General features: G+C 43.0%; 1 protein-coding gene across 1 annotated transcript; it reads right to left on the reverse strand.

Annotated features, from left to right (window-relative positions):
• Window positions 1-1226: 1226 nt before the first annotated feature.
• Window positions 1227-11731, reverse strand: LOC122027959. The gene is made up of 7 exons (XM_042586972.1): window positions 11602-11731; window positions 2915-3147; window positions 2723-2809; window positions 2396-2602; window positions 2110-2262; window positions 1728-1874; window positions 1227-1601 (listed from the first exon to the last, which is right to left on the reverse strand). The coding sequence occupies exons 1-7, from the start codon at window positions 11729-11731 to the stop codon at window positions 1227-1229; spliced, it is 1332 nt and encodes a 443-aa protein (XP_042442906.1).
• Between the last annotated feature and the right edge of the window lie 9320 nt (window positions 11732-21051).

Consider the following 21051-nt stretch of genomic DNA (forward strand, 5'->3'; position numbering starts at 1 on the left):
TTAAATTCTGTTTAACAAAATTATTATAAGAATTTAAATTTAATATATATCAGTGAAAAATAAGAAAAAAAATTTTAGTATAGTTTATTTATCACACTCATGAAACTGTCAAGCCATTACAATTTTTCTAATTTATTAAAATATCTATTTTTATTATTATAATTTTTTTCTAGTTCATATATTTAACTCTTACCATTAATTAATATTCTGATGATGAATTAAGAGTGCAAATGAACTGAATGAAGGTGAATAATATGAAAATAGTGATATTGGAGTTTAAATTTGAAAAATATATATGATATTAGAATTCAACTTAAAGCTCGAAAAATTAAATAATTTTGTATCCAAATAAAATTCAAGTTTAAGTTCAATTTAAATTATTTGAAAATTACTGTATTCGAGCAAAATCTAACTATAGTTCGAAATAACTACTTAAATTCAAGTTTAGTTCCAATTATAATTTGAATCTTAATTTAAGCAATTTTAAATTAAAATTATATAAAAATAATCAAAGTTTGATTAAGTTTACTCGTGAGTGGCTCCCATACAGTTAAACAAAATATTATGGATTAAAATTTGGTTCAAAAAATTATTGAAGATGTTTAAATTTGATAATTGTAAATAGGAATTAAATATTTTTCTAGCCCATTCGAAAAATCAACAAACGTGCTCGATTGATTTGCAATTAATTTGTACTCTAGTCCAGATTGGCCATCAAATAAATCTAAGAAAAGCAAATGAATTCTGACGTGGCAGTCAAACATTTTCCGTAGTTTGAACAATATAGACATTTGATATATCCAACGAGCTAGAGAATCCAGTCCCAGATGTATGGGTTAACCGTTCCTGTCCTGTCTCCTGGTTACAGCATCCCGCCTGAGGGCTTTTATTATAAGAAACTATCTTATTATGCAAAAATAGAAGTGAAAAGCTTCCATTGACTCGATTAAATCAAAGGCAAAATAGATTCATGGAGAAAAGACCATTAATGTTTCTTTAGTATCTCTTTATATTTACCCAGCAGAGTTATATAGATTTTAGAAATAAATTAAGATAGGATGATACATTGAAGGATTTGAAATTCCATTGCATTTTTATTCATAATCGAAGGCATTTTCCATCCCAGTATCATGTTACATGCAATGACACGTACGTCGTACGTACGTACAACTGATACAAACAAGAATTGACGATGGATCGATCGATCCATGGAACTAGCTAGCTAGCTACCTTTTACAACCAGCATAACGACCACCAGGGCCTCCAAAATAGAAGAAGATTTCTTCCCCCACTGGATCCACTTCATAACAGCCTTTATTATTGGTCTGGAAAAACTCATGATTCGTGGGCTGTTCATACTTGCCGCTTTCATCCATCACCTCAACAGTGTGGAAGAAGGCTGCCTTACGAAATCCTTCCTCCGGGAACCGCCCACTTCCCATCATTGTCGTCGTCATGCGGTGGCCGCTCATAGTGTTCAGGATCGACCCGATCCACTTCAAGTCCATAGCTCCTACAAATCTGCCACCGAATAGTTCTTTCGGCCAGTACCCCACCGGTTCTCCATGTATTTCCAACCACCAATTCATATCCTTCGGATCCTGCACGCATCCATCGCCACGTATACACAAATTAACAGGAAGGAACAAAATTTATTAATGACTATATATATATATATCACAAATTAACAACAAAATAATTAAAGCATGCATGCAACACTTATTTACCCTGTAAATTACTGTGTTCAAGGCATATTGTTTCCCATTGTAGCTAGAAGTGGGTTGGATTACGCCACCAAGTGGAATGTTCCGATTGACTTGGATGAAACCCGGGCAGAGCAAATTGTAGCAGCCTGTATTTTGGTACCCATCATCCTGTATATATAATTTTAGGATGAATAAACAAACTAAAGCCGCCATTCTACAAATTAAGTTTCTCTATTAATTGGCTAAGGAGATCTAGTTAGTTAAGTCTTACCGTCCAAAAAGTGTAGAGACGAGTTTTCGAATCACCAAACAGTTGAGGATACACCTGAAGAAGGAATTAAATTATATATATATATATATATATACCTCAAACTACATATAGATTAACCTAATTATTAATTACCAGCCATCCTGCTTCAATGTAGTCACTTTTTCGGTCTGACATTTCAATGGCACTATGACTCCATTCACCATCACTGACTTCGATATCCCAAACATTTATTCTACCTCTAGCTCCGAGATAAGGGCCTCCGTGTTCTAGTTTCACCCCTGCTTGCTGCAAAGAATTATATTAATTAATAATGATATACGTACATACCTACATCTCAATTCAATTTACGTGGTAAAACTAATATAGACGCATGCATTTAGTTTGCAATTTTAGAAGCTATGTACTCTAATTTACTCACTTCTTGTCTTTCATGATCAGATTCATCGCGCTTCCCGTAGTTTTGGAGCTTTGCAACTCTACGGAGATCGCTAATCTGAGTTCTCCTTATCGGAACTGTGCCCAGTGGGCAGCTTTCAATCTCTAATTGAGGCTTAGTTGATATTAATGGATCACTACCAATATGATTAGCATCGTCGTCCATGTTGGGCACAAAGCTTGGTTTCATCTACATATATAACAACTTAAAGGCCCAAAATAAGATTTGATACGTACGCATGCACATATATCATAAATGCATTATTGTTAATTAACTTAATGCACTTGTAATTTTATTAATCAAATTAACCTGGATTGTGTGATTTGCTAGCAAAGGGTGATCGAAAGCAGGTTGCTTGTACAGAGGAACGCAATCAAATATGTCTCCATGTTGTGTCTGCAGTGAAAACAAATTCAAAAAATGGGATTAAGAAAATTTTTCATTTTTACAATATGGATCGATATACAAAATTAAAGGAAGAAAGAATAACAATTTAATTACCTTCATCGTTTTCACTGCAGGTTTGTTGAGGCGTTTAAGATGGGCTTCTAAATGCGAATCATCAGCTTCTCCATCAACGACCAGTGCTCCAGTGTGTATGATCATCGAGACAAGGAACATGATCATAAGAGCAGCGATGTTCCAAGTCACGAAACAAAGCGACACTCGTCTTCTTGTGACTATGACTGCAAAAGTATCCATCAAAGACATCCCTGCTGAGAATCGAAGCAAACCTGCACATTAATCGCATCAAGCTCAGATTAATGAATAGACAGAGCACCATCAACATACAAAGGGAACAAATTGAACCTAGCTCCCAAACAGAAGCTCTACCTAAAACTGGTGGTGTATTTTGTTTACGATGGTATATAATGAAACATCTAAGTCCCCTCTCCTCTGATAAAGACATTTTTTAAATTATTTAAATTATATTATTACAGCATTTCTCTTCCGTTCATATTTGGAAAATAATTAAAGAGGAAACGTTGTGAGTATTATATTTACAACTTCAAACTTTAATACCTTCTATTTTCATCTAACCATTGGATTTGAAATTGAATGAAAAATAATTATTTTTTTTTCCTTTCCATTAAATGAGAGAATATATTGGTAATCTTTAATTCTATTAAATTATAATTATAATATTAATTTTGAGAAAAATAATTTATAATATTTATAATTTTATAAAAGGAAAAAATCAAATACACATGATTAAATAAATCAAGACAGTAGAAACATTAATACAACTCAGAGGGAAGTCAAAGCCTTACTTGTACAGATTGGATTCAATCCTTTAACTCCATAAGAATTCATCCACCTGATAATCCTTTTGACGCATCATCAAATTCAAAAGCAAAATTGATGCGACAGAAAATCATGTAGGAACTAAGAATGATCGCGTAACTTAAATAAAAACATTCACACAGAAAAATAAAATTAAAAATTATATTAATTCAAAATAATTAAAATTGATGCGGTAATAAAGGAAGGGCCCACCTGTTACGGATCAGTTGACACAGTATTGATCAAAGTCAAGATGATCAAATACCAGAATCATTGGCTATCTGGTTATCTCGATCGGTGAAGGATTAGGCCAAGCAGATCACCCAGCCAGTCAGGCGAACGGATTACCCATCTAATCGGGCGAATGAACAAAATCCATAGTTGGTCATTGTAGTCGGCGGGAAAGAGAGCCGCTGGGACCACTCGGCGTAAGGAATGACATCACAGGAAGGGACGAGAAAGCAAAAGAGAACTCCATCTATCATTAAATATGAAGAAGTCAAGATAAAGAAGAACACTCTATCAATCATTAATGCACAGAAGTCAAGACAAATAAATCTTCCTCTGGCAATGAATGTCATTAAATAAGGACAGATGAACAATCAATAGGAAAGGCATAAAAGGGACATCAGGTACGAGGAAAGGTAAGATTTTCTATTTTTCTTGATTACTTCATTCTCTCTTCCTAATTTTGACTTGAGCGTCGAAGGATCAACACCAGGGACCTCTTCCCTAGTTTTGGTTTTGCTTGCAAGATCGAAGTCTTCAACCCGTCAACAGTCATCTCATTCCCGGCTTTCCAGCTTCCTTTATTTGGGCAGGATCAATTTGGCGCTGTCTATGGAACGTTGCCTGTATCTGAAGAAGAAGATGGAAGACGCTGGACGACTCACAATGGTGACACTGACGCAAGAAGAACTCGATGCACTCATACGAACTCGATGCACTTATACAAGCTCGAGCGATGAAAATACTAGAGCAACAACAATAGGTGTTGGCCGATCGGCCAATACATGAGCCAGCTGCCTCTACAGTAGGTCGGCAGAGTGAAAGAGAAAGAGAAGTCGAGAAGATCAATTTTCCGCTAAGGAGCCAAATAGGAGACTGATCGGCTCCTATGGGGACTCTCGTAATGCGCCAATCCCCTTTAATCATGCACTATCATGGGCTCCCCCAATAGAAAGAGGCCAAGTGGATAGAGACCGAGAATTTTCCTCAAATGAGGCGCATGTTCGAGATGCACGAAAAGGAAAAGCGCCGAGGGAAGATGACTCGCTCGAGCGGGTCAATCAACAATTTTCGGAGGGGATCCTAAATGACCCTCTGCCAAAGCATTATACCCCGTTAACGATTAGAGAGCATAATAGAACAACCAATCCCGATGACCATTTGGCCAAATTTGACAACGGGCCACTCTTCACCAGTACACGGATGGGGTGAAATGCTGAGTCTTCCTTACTACTCTATCTGGATCGGTGCAACGATGGTTCAAGCAGTTGCCGAACAGCTCTATATACAGCTTCAAGGACTTTCGAACAACATTCCTACACCACTTTGCTAGTAGTTGTCACCACCAGAAGACTAGCGTGAACCTATTCTCGCTAAAGCAAGGACCCCGAGAGGCCTTGAGGGTTTATATCCAGCACTTCAATCATGTGGTGATAGACATTTCAACAGTCTCCTCAGATGTATTGGTGAACGTCTTCACCCAAGAGCTCAGAGTTCTTTCGATCGCTCATTCGGCGACCTCCGAAGGACTTTGGTCATCTCCAAAAGAAGGCCAATGAGTACATTAATCTGGAAGAAGCCTAGGCTGCAAGGAATAAAGAGACAGCCGTCGATCCCAAAGTGGCATCCAAGCGACGTTAGTCGAGCAGTCATCAGCCACCTAAAGGGCCCCGGTAGGGAGCTCCTTCACACCAGGAGACTAAGCCACATGCCGTATAGCAAGTGGCGGTCGCTCGTCCAGGAGGCAAGAGGTGGGCACCAATGTTTTACGGTTTCCACCAGTCAACGACGCACAACACCAGGGGCTGCTACGACCTAGCAGCTAATAGGTCAATTCCGCGTGAAGACCGCCGTCGATCGCCAATTTTAGTTTGACATCATTGAAGTCGATCTGCATGCAGAATGAAGGAAGAAGGAAAGGACGATCGAGCCACGCCACTACCATAAGGACCGAATCCCTGCTCGAGCCCCTTCCGAACGGACCAGACCGTCCGCAAGGGAAGAAGAGAACCGGAATAATGCCGCTCGAGGGGAGATAGGAATGACCGCCGGAGGGCCGACCGACAGAGATTCTAACCGAGCGAGGAAGTTGCATGCTCGTCAGCTCGAGATACATGTTGTTGGTTGCAGTAAAGAAAAAGTTGAGGGACCCAAGATTAGCTTCGACCCTAAGGATTTGGAGGGATTGAAAGTCCCCCATGACCATGCATTAATCATCCGAGTGGTAATCTTCAACTATACAGTCCATCGAACTTTTATTGATACAGGGAGCTCGATAAATATTATATACAAAAAGGTCTTCGATCAATTGCAAATTGACAGGAGTCAACTACTGCCCATGTGGACTCCGCTCTATGGTTTCACGGGCGACGAAGTTTTGTTGATCGGCCAGATTAAGTTAGTCATCTCACTTGGAAAAGAGCCCCTGAAGCGGACGAGGACCACAAATTTCATAGTGGTAGATGCTCCCTCAGCCTACAACGTTATTTTGGGTCAACCGGCACTCAATGAGTTCCGAGCGGTGGCGTCCACCTACTTCCAGAAGATCAAATTCCCGATGGATAGCAAAGTAGGCAAAGTCAAAGGAGATCAGTTGGTCGCTCGGCGTTGTTACGTCGAGATGGTCAAAATAGAAGCATGAGCCACTCGGAAGACCCCACGCCTGGAGGTGAACGTCATCGTTGAAAAGCCCGCCACTCTGGTTTATGAAGAAAAAGAAGTTCAGACCCACCCTGACTGTAAAATACCGAAAATGGGCGAATCACCATAAGGAAATTTTTCAGAATTTTTGAAAAATTTTCGGAGACCGTATGACTTCGTTTACGGGGATAAAACTGGGTCCGGGAAAGCCTGTTTATGGTACCCCATTAAGCGAGGAAAAATTAAATTTTTTATTTTATTTCCTTTTTTTTTTCTCTTTTCTCCTCTTCCCATCGCCGTTTCCTTCCCTGCTGCCCGCGCCCGAGCCTACGCCGATTACCTCCTCCTTCGCGCCGATCTCTGCCCTAACCGCAAGCGAGCGGTTTCTCCTCCCCTCCCGTACAGGGTCGTGGCCAAGGGAAGCCAAAGCTTCTCTTCTCCTTCCCTCCCAAGCCGCTCACCCGACGCACGCAGACCTTCTCTGTGCCTCTCCTCTTGTCGCGTCACCCTCGGGTCGCCACAGCCGACAGCGGCGTCGCCAGCCGAGCCCTAGATCTTCCTCGTCTCCTTCCTCTTGGCTCTGCCCCGACCCTTTTCTTCTTCCTTCTGCCTAGCGTCGGCGGTCCACCCCTTTTCAGCGCCACTGACCACCACAGCCAACTCCGACAGCCCCTCTGCCCTAGGACCTCCGTCGTCGCACGGGACCAGTGTCGGCCACCTCCACACCGTGCCCTAATTCCCGAACTCTCCTCTACTGTTGACGCTGCCCTATGCCATGAGCAACCAGCACCAATCCTATCCTCGACGCTGATCGCCACAGAGAGACCGTCGACAGCAACCTTTCTCTAAGCCCTAGCCTCGACCTTTCCGCTTCATCGCCGGCTTGGATCTACTATCTTGTGCTAAAGCTTCCATTTAACACACGGTAAGCATCCCTGGTTGTTTCCATCGGTAAGCTACTAGGGTAGGATTGTTATGTGTTATTTTGGATTAATGATCTTTATTTCTTGGTGGACAGCAAGTGATCAGGGCAGAGAGGTAGATTCCTGTAGTGTTTCCTTGTCGGCAACACTCCAGCCAGCAACCTTATCGGTTGTGAATCGAGGTAAGGTGTAGGGATTTAGTTACATGTTGTGGATAATGGATCTTTGTGGTAGATCATGGTGTAATTTGATCATTTAGTAGTTGATTGTGCTTAGATTTATTTGTTTAGATTAAGCTAAGGGGATGATTAGGGTTAAAGCAAATAACCCTAATCAACTGTTGGATTTATTTTAGGTTTAGAGATTTTTATTTAGCTATATAGTTAAATACATTATCTGTTTGATATCATAGAACTTTGACTCGAGATGGTGTCTCGATGAGAGATCTATTTCAGATACGATCCTTTTTATTGGAGGCAGGTACCTTAATTTATCTTTTGATATGGTCATTTGATATGCATAGTAGATTTTAACAAAGAGTAATAGTTATATTTATATCTGCATCAGTATGTCTTTATCTATTTCCTGAGCATGCTTTGATTGTTACCTGTATAGCATTCATGTTTATACCCTTCAGATTACTTATGATCATAGAGGTAATGACATACCATGCATTTTGATATACCGGACTAGGTTTTTATCATACCTTACCTGTGTACCTTAGATCTTCGGATTTGATCCATTGATGCTAGGGTACATATTTTATATATATGGATAGGTTCAGGATATTGTCATGCTTAGTGACATGCATCATCTCGCATGATTGCATGCTACGCGATAGTCGGCTCCATTATTGTTGAGCACATCGCCAGTTACATGGATCTGCACACACAACCACTCATAGGTCAATGGTTCTTATCAGTCAGGGTGTGTTGCAGTAGGTGCTCGTCAAGGGCTCCGTTGGTCCACTCATGGGTAGTGTGACGCAGTGTTGTAGTAGGACAGGGATCCCTCCTCTGGACTTGCTCAGGGAGATGAGAGCATTGAACTCCCCCGCTTATGATTTGGGGTAGGCGGATAGGTGTACTCCGACAGCATCCCGTCCACTCAGGCACTCATCAGGAGCAGTGATGGCAGAGTGCACGGTTGTCACAGCCCTACCGACTCGGTCTCACCATCGTGTGTGAGACGGCTAACTGGAGAGTAGGGGTGACCAGGACATGTCATTAACATCATACGTATTGATGCATTTATTGCTTGTGTTTGCTGCATTTATTTGCTACATATTGGTTGGATGCATATGTTTGACATGCATACAAGATTTTTGATACCTTTCGATCTGACGACCTTGTTATACTTATACTCAGGTCCTAGTTAGTACAGTTTTCTCCTGTTTATTTCAGTTGCATCTATCATTCTTATAACAGGAGACTGTACGCATGATTAGTGCTAGTTATTATTTTCTTATTATGCATGTCAATATTACCCGCTAAGGAGTTGACTCACCCCGTGGATATTTACTATTTTCAGGTTGAGGTTGTCCGGAGGAGTTCTAGTCGCTAGTCCCCTGCAGATTGCAAGGATCGTGATGTGTTTTATCTTTTGGGTTTTCTTATTATACTTTTTAGACTTGTTCTAGTTTTGACACTTGGATATTGTGTTATCTTTATTGTCGATGAGTTTTATTTGGATGTGTTTTTGCTACATGCCTGCCTGGATGACAGAAGAGGTGAGTTCGTTGTGATTTGTGTTTCATGGGTGTAATGGAGTAGGATATCAGATTTGAGCTTTATGGGTGTAGTTGAGTAGGATTTTTTAGATAACTTTTCTTTATCGTTACATTAGTTGAGTTTTTCTATTAAACTGCGTGGTGATGCATTATTATTTGTTGTTGTTGTTCCGGTCATGTTGGCCGATGTATATGTGGCCCTGAGGGCATTGTAGAAAGTTTCAGATTGTCACCCGTACAAGGGAGATGCTGTCGAAATTTCTTCTGGCAGAGACTCCTCCGGGGCGTGACACTGACCTCCCGGAAGCAACTACCTTCATTGCTGCCGATCTGGAGGACGAGAAAAAGGTGGTGCTGATAGCTTACCTCAAACAGAATCATGATGTGTTCACCTGGACGACACATGAGCTTTTCGGTATTTCACCGAGTGTGGCTCAGCATGAGCTACACGTCCGACCGGATGCTCGGCCAGTGAAATAGAAGAAGAGGGACTTCAGCGCGGAACAGAACTTGGTCATCTGAGCGGAGATAAAGAAATTGTTGGAGGTCGGCCACATACTAGAGGTACAATTTCCGAGCTGGCTTGATAACATAGTACTGGTCCCCAAGTCGAGCAGCAAATGGAGGGTCTACATATACTTCTGTGACCTGAATAAAGCGTTCCCGAAGGATTTCTATCTGTTGCCCCGGATAGACTAGATGATGGACTCTACGGCCAGCTGCAAGCTGATCTGCATGCTCGACGCATATCAAGGTTATCACCAAGTGTCGCTGACTCGAGAAGATCAAGAAAAGGTCAGCTTTATTATGGTCGACAGAATATTCTGCTACAACGTCATGTCGTTCGAACTAAAGAACGTCGGGGCCACCTATCAGAGACTCATGAATAAGATGTTTTGGTGACAAATCGGCCGCAATATAAAGGTATATGTTGACGACATACTAATAAAATCTCCAAGGGCCATTGATCTTTGCACAGACATCAAGGAGACCTGCCAAACTCTGAGGGCTTATGGAATAAAGATGAACCCGAACAAGTGCCTGTTCAGTACCAAAAGCAGCAGATTCCTAGGATATATCGTCACTGAGCGGGGGATTGAGGCGAATCCGAGCAAGGATAAGGCTCTGCAAGATATGTCACCGCCACGCAACTTGAAAGAAGCCCAACGGCTGATCGAGTGCATTATTGCTCTGTTTAGATTCATATCCAAGTCATCCGACCGGAGCTTACCATTCTTCAAAGTGCTACGTCAGGTGATAAAATTTCAGTGGGATGCGGAGTACGACCGGGCATTCAAAGAACTTAAAGATTATCTCAAATCCTTGCCTATATTAGCTAAGTCAAGCGCAGGAGAGTCGCTCTGGATTTATCTGTCGTCCATCGAAAATGCGATCGGCTCGGCATTGTTAAGAAGAATGGGCAAGAGCAACAATCTGTATATTTTTTAAGCCATATATTGAAAGATGTTGAATCTCACTGCACTGGTCTAGAAAAATTAGCTTACGCTTTAGTACTAATTGCTCGGAGACTCCACCCATACTTCCTCTCCCATTCAATTATCGTGATGGCCAACAGCATCTTGGGAAGAGTCCTCCTCAACCCAGAAGCATCCGGTCGGCTAATCAAGTGTACCACTGAATTAAGTGAGTTCGACATCCAATACCAATCGTGAACGGCTATAAAAGCTCAAGCGTTGGCTGATTTCATCACGGAGATCCAGAATGACGAGCCAGAAGTAAATTGGAGAATATATGTTCATGGCTCTTCCACCCGACAAAGCAGCGGGATCGTCATCTTGCTCATTTTCCCAAGGGAAGACTGAATGCAACTTTTTGTTCGATTAGATTATCGCGCCACCAACAATAAGGCTGAGTATGAAGTCTTGATAGCTAGCTTGCAAGCAGCACGACATATCGGAGCCACAAAGGTCCTCATTCACTCAAACTCCCAATTGACCGCCCAGCAGCTAACGGGGGTGTTCGAGATAAGTAACCCCCGACTCAAGTTATATGCAGAAGCCTTTGAGAAGTTGAAGATAAATTTTCAAGAAGTCACTATATAGAAGATTCCCCAAACAGACAATCAAGCAGCAGATGAACTAGCTAAGTTACCTAGTTCATTATCACCGGTCGTGATCTGTCAGTCGATTGAACAGGTTTCGTTGGTGGCGCATATTGATCGAATGGAGGGAGTTGTCTTTCCAAACGACTGGAGAGCACCACTAATCGAATTTCTCTGATCGGGAAGTACACCGACAGACCAGGGAGCGGTACGTCTATTAAAGAAGAGTGTCGAACAGTTCACCTTGGTCGGAGATTAGCTGTACAAAAGAGACTTCTCTAGGCCTTTGCTCAAGTGTGTTGGACCAGAGGATGCAACGTACATCTTGCAAGAAGTGCACCAAGGCTCCTGTGGAAGCCATCCGGGCGATCATTCGCTAGCTCGAAAGATTCTCCTAGCTGAATACTTCTAGCCAACTCTCCAAGAGAATGCTGCTCGGACGATAACCACATGCCTGTCCTGCCAAAAATATCACAATATTTCACGCCAACCGACCGAAGAGATGAAGACGCCCACGGTATCCTACCTGTTTGACCAATGGGGCATGGACATAGTAGGACCATTTCCCATGGCGATCGGTCAGCGAAGGTTCCTGCTCGTTATTGTGGACTACTTTTCAAAATGGGTGGAGGTTGAACCCCTGGCAAAGATAAGTGAGCAGATGGTTATCAAGTTCATTTGGCATCACATCCTTTATCGATTCGGCATCCCTCGCCGGCTCGTCTTGGATAATGGGAGGCAGTTCTTAGGACAGAGGCTCCAAGAGTGGTGTGAAGGCTATGGCATCCAGCAAGCCTTCATATCATTCGCCTACCCCTAGAGCAACGGTCAAGTGGAGGTCACAAACTGAGAGACCCTCAGAGGCTTACGAACTCGACTCGACCACGCAAAAGGTAGCTGGGTAGACCAGCTCCCAAGTGTCTTGTGGGCACTTCGAACGACTCTAAAGGAGTCGACCGACATAACACCATTCCAGTTGGTGTACGGGGGAGAAGCGGTGGTTCCTTTAGAGATTGGAATAGAATCCGACTGGGTGCGACTCTATGACGAATGAAATAGCGAACGAAGGCGAATGGAGCTCGACTTGGTGGATGAAGTGTGGGATAAAGCTGCCATTCAACTAATGACGTACCGACAGTGGATGAGGCAGAACTACAATAGGAGGGTGATCCCGAGTTCCTTCCAGGTCGGTGGTCTAGTCTGAAAGAAAATCAAGTTGGTCGGTGACATCACTAAACTCGAGGCACCATAGGTGGGACCTTACAAGCTCGTACAAAAACTCCGCTCGGGGGTTTATTACTTGGAAGATGAAAACGGGAAATAACTCGAGCGGCCGTGGAGCGCGAATCATCTTCAAACCTATAGGTCGGGCTGAGAGGTGTGTGAGCAAATATAAATGTACTTATGTGTATACCTTCTAAATGCAGGGCCAACATGAATAAAAACCAATGTTCTCCAGACTCTTGGGCCAATTAGGCCAAGTTAAAAGTCGAGCGGCGACTATAAACTCCTATCTCCATCAGCGATTGAGCGACGACCTTAAACCCCTGTCTACTTCAGCGGTCGAGCGGCGACCTTAAACTCTAATCTTCACCGACGATCGAGCGGCAACCTTAAACCCTAGTCTTCACGACGGTTGAGCGGCGACCTTAAACCCCTGTCTCCATCAGCGGTCGAGCGACGACCTTAAACCCTTGTCTCCATCAGCGGTTGAGTGACGACCTTAAACCCTTGTCTCCGTCAACGACCAAGAGACAACCTTAAACCCTTGTCACCGTCAGCAGTCAAGCGGTGACCTTAAACCCATGTCTACACTACAACGTTCAAGCAATGACCTTGCAAACTAAAAGGATCGATCGACTAAGTAGATAAGTCATTGCCCATCAGAAGAAACACAAGGCCACAATTTACGCGACGCTTGAAAAATGAGTCAAAAAAAGATACTAGAAAGAATATAAAGGACTACCGGTGGACAAACATTCATTGAAACTTAAAAATTTTACAGAGGTCGAACGCTCAACAAGCTCACTCTAAATAATCTAAGACATCATCAAGCAGCGACTCCGTCAGTTTATCCCGACTGATGACCTTGCTTGATAGAGCAGCGGGGAAATAGCTACATTACCTGAGTTGGTCGAACGTCCCTTCGATGGCCAGGTCGAATAAACAAAGTGTCCGATCGGCGACCTTATCATTAAAAACATCCGAGCAAATATAGACTTGCTTCATGACATCAAACCTACTCGACTCGACTTCTTGATAAGTCTTTAAGGCCGCTCAGGAGGCCTCAAGTTCTTTCTTCAACTGGCCAACTCTTCATCCTTGGCGTCGAGCTGGGTCTTCATTGTAGCCTGCTCAGCCAGCCATCCATCCTTCTCGTCCTTCAGCGCGACTTCCGCCTCCAAATTTTGAGCCAACACCCGAAACTCTTTATTCTTGATCTCCAGATCTTCAATAGCCCAGAGTTTCCTAGTTTTGGACGAATGGATTTTGGATTCAAAAGTGTTGGCCTTCTTATTAAGTCGAGCTATTTGTGTGTCCTGCTCGACATTTTTTCCTTGCTCTACCTCTAGTTGCTCGACGCTCTTAGCTAGATCAACTCTTAGTTGAGTCAGCTTGGCGTTCATCTACTCTAGTTGGGCTTGTGAAGCAGATGACTGGCCACTTAAGGCGTGAAGTTGCTGGACTTCATGTGTTGGGTTTTTCGGGCCACGAAAACCGCATTTTCGCGTCGCAGAAACCCCGAAGCCCCAAGCCACTGGAACCGTGCGAAGTAGAAATAAAACAAAAATACGAGTACGAGTTTCTAATCTAGATCTACACTAGATTTACAAAGAGGAAACCCTTTATACCTTCGATGCGTGCCCTTTTCGTATCCCGCTCGTCCAAGGAGATGTCGGATCTCAAGTTGTCAAAGTAGACAACTCTCTAGAAGTATCTACACGAACTAATTAGGTGGAGAAGACCAAACAATAGGTGTGCTAGCACCTAGATGGTGTTCGGCCAAGAGAGGAGAGGAAGAGCAAGAAGAGAGAGCACTTGAGGAAGAAGAAGATGTAAATGACACTTGAATGAAAAATGAATTCATTCCCTTCACAAAAGTGGTCGGCCACTTTCACAAAAGGAGGAGAGGGAGAGGGAGAGCTTGAGGAAGAAGAAAGGAGTAATAATCACACTTGAATAAAATCAAATTTCATTCACCACTTTTGTGTGGCCGGCCACTCCATGGAGTGTAACTCCCATTCCACATTAATCACAATTAATGTGAAGCCATTAAGAGGTGTTTTGTAACTCCTATGATGTGGCACATCATGAAGATGTGGACCATTACCATTGGTCCACATCTTGCCACTTCACAATGATGTGGCAAATGAGTAACCTCCACTCATTTAATGTGGCTAACTCACATTAAATGCAATGGAGGCTTGTAACCTCCATGAGGTGGCAAAGCAAGATGATGTGGAGCAACACTATTGGTCCACATCTTGCCACCTCACTCATGATGTGGCAAAGAGTCAAGTCAAACTTGACTCTTCCTCTTCCTCTCTAGTCAAATCAAACTTGACTCAATCTCTCTCATGGTTGATCTAATCTAACCATTTGATTCAAGCCAACTTAATATAATGAATCTAATTCATTAAATTAAATTGATCTAATGAGTCATAATCTAAATTAGACTCATTAAATACATGAATCAACTTGAGTCTAACTCAAGTAGCCCAATTTGGATTACTCTTAATCCAATTTGATTCATCAAATGAATCTAATCCTCTTGGTTCATCGTATGAACCAAATCTCCATCTAATTATCCTTAGTGTGTGACCCTATAGGTTCTTGTAACGTTGGCAATGCCCTAAACCCATTTAGGAGCATAAGTAATGAGCGGTATCTAGCAACACATCATTACTACCCAAGTTACAAGAATGTTGAGATCCAACATCACCTTGTGACTACTAATTGTGACTCCTCACAATATGTGACATTTTCCTTCTATCCTAGACATCTAGATTGATCAATGTGAGGCATAGACCGTGTCATCCTCTAATCAATCTAAATCTTGAACTCCAAGTAGACTCACTCGATCAAATGAGCTCAACATCTAATGTTGACTCATTTGGGCATGATCATGCACTTAGTGGTCTCACTCTATCAAGAATACCGATGTCGCTCCCGTCATATGGGAGGGATAGATCTCATCTACATCCCTCTACATAATTCGTTATATACCCAGTAATCGACTTTATAGTCCACCCAGTTACGGGTGACGTTTGACGAAACCAAAGTACATAACTCCTTATGTAGGGATCCATGGTGACTTCAGGTCTAAGGACTAATAGTCATACTAATAGTCACATGAGAAAGTATATGACACTCATATAACGATCCATGATACTTTCTCATGGCGGGTCATTCAATATACATTCTCCAATGTATACCCATGTGTCAGCTTGATATCTCTATATCCATGACTTGTGCGATCAAGTCATCGAGCTGACCTACATGCTAGTCTTATTGCATTAACATTGTCCCTGAATGTTAATACTCGACTAGGAATGATTTAGAGTAGTGTTCCCTATATCATCTCACTATCGATTCAACTAATCGATTGATATATGTATGAACCTTCTACTCAAGGACGCTATTATAATTAGTTTATTTGGCACTAATACAAATAAGTATAATAACCAAACAAATACCTTTATTAATATACAAGAATATGATACAATGAGTCCATACAATCATCAAATGATTGGTTCTAGGGCTCTAACTAACAGATATTACTTCTACATTCCCAGTCAGCACAAGGTAGTTGTGGCAAAAACTGGGGTCTTTCTAGAAAGGGACTTTGTTTCTAGAAACACTAGTGGGAGTACATTCGATCTTGAAGAAGTTCAAGATGCGGACCATAGCACTGAAGCCTTGATGGAAGTTGAACCAGACAATGGAGTCACAATTAGTTTATTTGGCACTAATACAAATAAGTATAATAACCAAACAAATACCTTTATTAATATACAAGAATATGATACAATGAGTCCATACAATCATCAAATGATTAGCTCTAGGGCTCTAACTAACAGATATTACTTCTACATTCCCAGTCAGCACAAGGTAGTTGTGGCAAAAACTGGGGTCTTTCTAGAAAGGGACTTTGTTTCTAGAAAGACTAGTGGGAGTACATTCGATCTTGAAGAAGTTCAAGATGCGGACCATAGCACTAAGCCTCGATCTTGAAGTAGTGAGCATAAGTGACTACTAATTGTGACTCCTCACAATATATGACAAGTGTCCTTCTATCCTAAACATCTAGATTGATCAATGTGAGGCATAGACCGTGGCATCATCTAATCAATCTAAATCTTGAACTCCAAGTAGACTCACTCGATCAAATGAGCTCAATATCTCATATTGACTCATTTGGGCATGGCCATGCACTTCGTGGTCTAACTCTATCAAGAATATTAATGTCGCTTCCGTCATATAGGAGGGATAGATCACATCTACATCACTCACATCTCTCTGCATAATTCGTTACATACCCAGTAATCACCTTTGTAGTCCACCCAGTTACGGGTAACATTTGACGAAACCAAAGTACATAACTCCTTATGTAGGGATCCATGGTGACTTCAGGTCTAAGGTCTAGTAGTCATACTAATAGCCACATGAGAAAGTATATGACACTCATATAATGATCCATGATACTTTCTCATGGCGGGTCATTCAGTGTACATTCTCCAATGTATACCCATGTGTCAACTTGATATCTCTATATCCATGACTTGTGAGATCAAGTCATCGAGTTGACCTACATGCTAGTCTTATTGCATTAATATTGTCCCTGAATGTTAATACTCGACTAGGAATGATTAAGAGTAGTGTTCCCTATAGCATCTCACTATCGGTTCAACTAACCGATTAATATAGGTGAGAACCTTCTACTCAAGGACGCTATTATATTTAGTTTATTTGGCACCAATACAAGTAAGTATAATAACCAAAACAAAATGCCTTTATTTATATAAGAATATGATACAACAAGTCCATAATATAATCATCAAATGATTGGCTCTAGGGCTCTAACTAACATCATGCTCCAGGTAAGCGAGCCTATGGCACATGGCTAGGCTTTCCACCCAATACTGTAAAATTTTTAGCGTTAAGTACTATACGAACCGAGTGGATGAAGGAGAAGGAGACAAATTTACATACCCTAGTAGACATCTGGGTGTTGCTATTCGCCAATTCCCTCGGAGATACAACCGCTGCGTGGGCTCGTGCATCATCCCATATTTGTGCAAGCGGCCCTTGTATTCTTATTTGATATTCGAGGGTGAGGGATGCTGGGTTATCCGCATGGCGGTACTCGTCAGTCAGCAAATGGAGAATTGACATTATAGATCTCTGGCTACTCGGGCCAGAAGGTACAGAAGATGTCCGACCGGCGGACTGGGGGAGGCTGGTCGAATGCGAGACGCCTGCGCCACCGGTGGAGGCATGAAGGTGACAGGCGATGCGCAAATCATCCCTTGAGGCAGCCCGGACAGCGATGGCATCCGATCGGAAGACATCGACGCCGGGAGTTCCCCCAGGCCCTGCTCAAGAGCTGGAAGAGAGGTCTCACCCCGCATGGATAGGAGTGGCAAAGTTTCGCCCCGCTCAGATGGAGGACGTGAGTTGATCCCAGGGGAGGTTTGTAGGGCCGAAGTAGCAGTGTGAGAAGACCCCTCCGCTCGGCGCCTTTTTCGATATTGAAGGGGCTGGTCAAAGGTAGCCGATTCTGAAGTGACTGCTATTGGAACCATAGACGGTAGTTCGGGCAGAAGATCCGTTGTGGCACCCGCCGCATCACTCGCAGCCGCCTTTCTTCCTCCAGCGCCGCTTCCCAGCACTTGAGTTCCTTCCTCCTTGCCGAGCGGATCCTCATGGGAATCGACTGACCATAGCCCGCGACTCTTCGATTTGGCCACAATCGCGGCATTAATCTCAGCATCCACAAGCTTGGCCTTACCGGCCAGCCGCTCATGCAACATGACTTCGGCTACAAAAGAAAGGAAGAAATTAGTTAGATTCATAAGCTAGATGTAGAAAGAGCATATCTCGGCTGGACGGAAGCCTTATGTGGATCAGGCTCAAGCCAAACATATAGGGCACCTTCCAATAGCAACTTATGTATATGATATTTCTGACCGGCCAAGCATGAAGCTGCGTGAAGATAATCCGAGCGGCTCTTATACTTCTTGAGCTCTGGAGGGTTCGGCACCTCCACCTTCCATATGGTGGGGAAGTCTGGTCGCTCGGTAAATCAAACAAAAAATTAATATTCCTTCTAATGTTTATTGAAGGAATGCATCTTATCAAAGAACACAAGGCCCATTCGGCTTGAAAAGAAAAGTCCCCGACTCAGACAATTTGGGATAATAGAAATAATTGAAGAGCCAAGGAGTAAGAGGTATGACATACAGGTGGAATAGAACGACGGCCCCACACAAAAGTCGAAAGGAGTTCGGCACTAGTTGGTGTAAAGAGATGCGAAAATATTTACAAACGGTTGAAAAGAAGGGGTTGATCGGGAACCGCAGACCGATGGTAAATTGGTCCCTAAAGAAGCAAATGAAACCCGGAGGTGGCTCGTTCGGGCGGTCAAATGTCGAGGTAAGGTCAATTTGGTAATTAGAAGGAATTTCAAAAGCATCTCTCAAACTTTCAGCATCACTTCCGTCGAACTTGGACTTAATGGATGTGAACCAGAGCCCAGGGACGGATGCAGGAGGCTGTGAAGAGATGGCCATCAAAACTAAAACTTGGAAAATAATGAAGAAATGTGACTCAAAAAAGGAGACACTACGAGCAACGACCAACTTCGATCGAAGGAAGACGATGGTTTACTAGAGAGAAGCAAAGCGCGGTGTCGCCGAGATGCTCGCAGACGAAGACGATGACGTAAAGTGAAGAAGATGAAGCAAGCGATGTTTATAAACCTCACAGCTGATCGACCTCAGCCATCCAATTTAAGGTTACGAAAACCTAGACGCAGATCCTACAGTTGATTTTGAAAAGGTGCACGTCTCATCACATGCGAATGTCCACCTATCATCGAGCATGCGGCGGCAGTGGGGGACACATGTCTTGCGGTCACCGGATAGCATTTAATGTGTTTAATTAAAAGCGTATGGATGCGTGCTTGCCCATAATCAGTGAGGATTTATACGGTCTTTAAGAAATTTGGCTGATGTCAGTCTTGGTCAGACTCAAACTCGCCCTAGGAAACGCATAACAGAAGATAATTTGCGAAGTGTTGTTGCTCATCTTCCCGATTGGCACAAGTAACGAGGTCGATTGTCACAAGGGGCGCGTCACTGGACTGAACCAGACAATGGCAAAATGCAGCTGAGCGACGTCGGCTTGTCGGTCACCTAGCATAGTCCGATCGGATATTATAGCATTTGGGCAGATCGGGCTTCAGAGGCAGAGGCACCTAAGACATAGCTTGTCCAGTCAGTCGGACTTGCAGCCTCCTTCGACTAGACTTGAGGGGGAGACTTGTGATGCGGTGATAAAGGGAGGGCCCACCTATCACAGGTTAGTTGACACGATGTCGGTCAAAGTCAAGGTGGTCAAACATCAAAATCATTGGTTGTCTGGTTATCATGGTTGGTGAAGGATTAGGGCAAGAGGATCACCCAGTCGGTCAGGCAAGTGGATCATCCGTCCGGTTGGGTGAATGAACAAAATCCATAGCTGGTCATTGCGATCGACGGTAAAGAGAGCTGCTCGGACCGCCTAGCACAAGAAATGATGTCACAGGAAGGGACAAGAAAACAAAAGAGAACTCCATCTATCATTAAATATAAAGAAGCCAAGACAAAGAAGAACACTCTATCAATCATTAATGCACGGAAGTCAAGACAAAGAAGCCTTCCTCTGGTAATGAATATCATTAAATAAGGGCAGATGAACAATCAATGGGAAAGGTATAAAAGGGGACACTAGGTATGAAGAAAGGCAAAAAATTTTATTTTCTTGATTACTTCATTCTCTCTTCCTGATTTTGACTTGAGCGTCGGAGGGCCAACGCCAAACTGACAAAGGATGTGCTACCAAATGAACTTGATGACCACCTGCTCGCTTATCTTCGCCAGGGGTTCATCCTCCACCCATTTTAAAAAGTAGTCACGGCAACAAGCAGGAACTTTCGATGATCGGTCGCCATATGAAATGGTCCTACGATGTCCATGCCCCATTGGTCGAACGGGCAGGATACCATGGATGACTTCATCTCTTCGGTCGGTCGGTCGATACAAAATATTATGATACTTTTGGCAGGACATGCATGTGATTGTCGTCCGAGCGGCAACCTCTTGGAGAGTTGGCCAACAGTATCCTGCCAGGAGAATCTTTCGAGCTAGCGAACGGCTGCCCGGATGGCTTCCATAGGAGCCTTAGTGCACTTCTTGCAAGATGTATGTTGCGTTCTCTGGTCCAACACACTTGAGCAAAGGCCTAGAGAAGGCTCTTTTGTATAGCTGATCTCCGACCAAGGTGAACCGTCATAGACACGTCGCTTCTTGGTCGGCTGGCATACTTCCCGATCAGAGAAATTCGATTAGTGACATTCTCCAGACACTTGGAAAGATAACTCCCTCCATCCGATCAATATGTGCCACCAACGAAACTTGTTTGCTAATCACGACCGATGATAATGAACTAGCTAACTTAGCTAGTTCATCTGCTACTTGATTGTTTGTTCGAGGAATCTTTTGTACAGTGA

The sequence above is a fragment of the Zingiber officinale genome, chromosome 10A (genome assembly GCF_018446385.1).
Source record: "Zingiber officinale cultivar Zhangliang chromosome 10A, Zo_v1.1, whole genome shotgun sequence".
NCBI classification, from domain to species: Eukaryota; Viridiplantae; Streptophyta; class Magnoliopsida; order Zingiberales; family Zingiberaceae; genus Zingiber; species Zingiber officinale.

Bases quoted from the DNA above. Each gene is read 5' to 3' on its own strand.
- LOC122027959 (XM_042586972.1), bottom strand. From the start codon at position 11,731: ATGTGGTTATCGTCCGAGCAGCATTCTCTTGGAGAGTTGGCTAGAAGT. The intron at 2,810-2,914 runs GTAATTAAATTG...TTTTCACTGCAG, and splicing joins CTGCAGTGAAAACGATGAAG to ACACAACATGGAGACATATT. The intron at 1,875-2,109 runs GTAATTAATAAT...TTATATATACAG, and splicing joins ACATTGAAGCAGGATGGCTG to GATGATGGGTACCAAAATAC.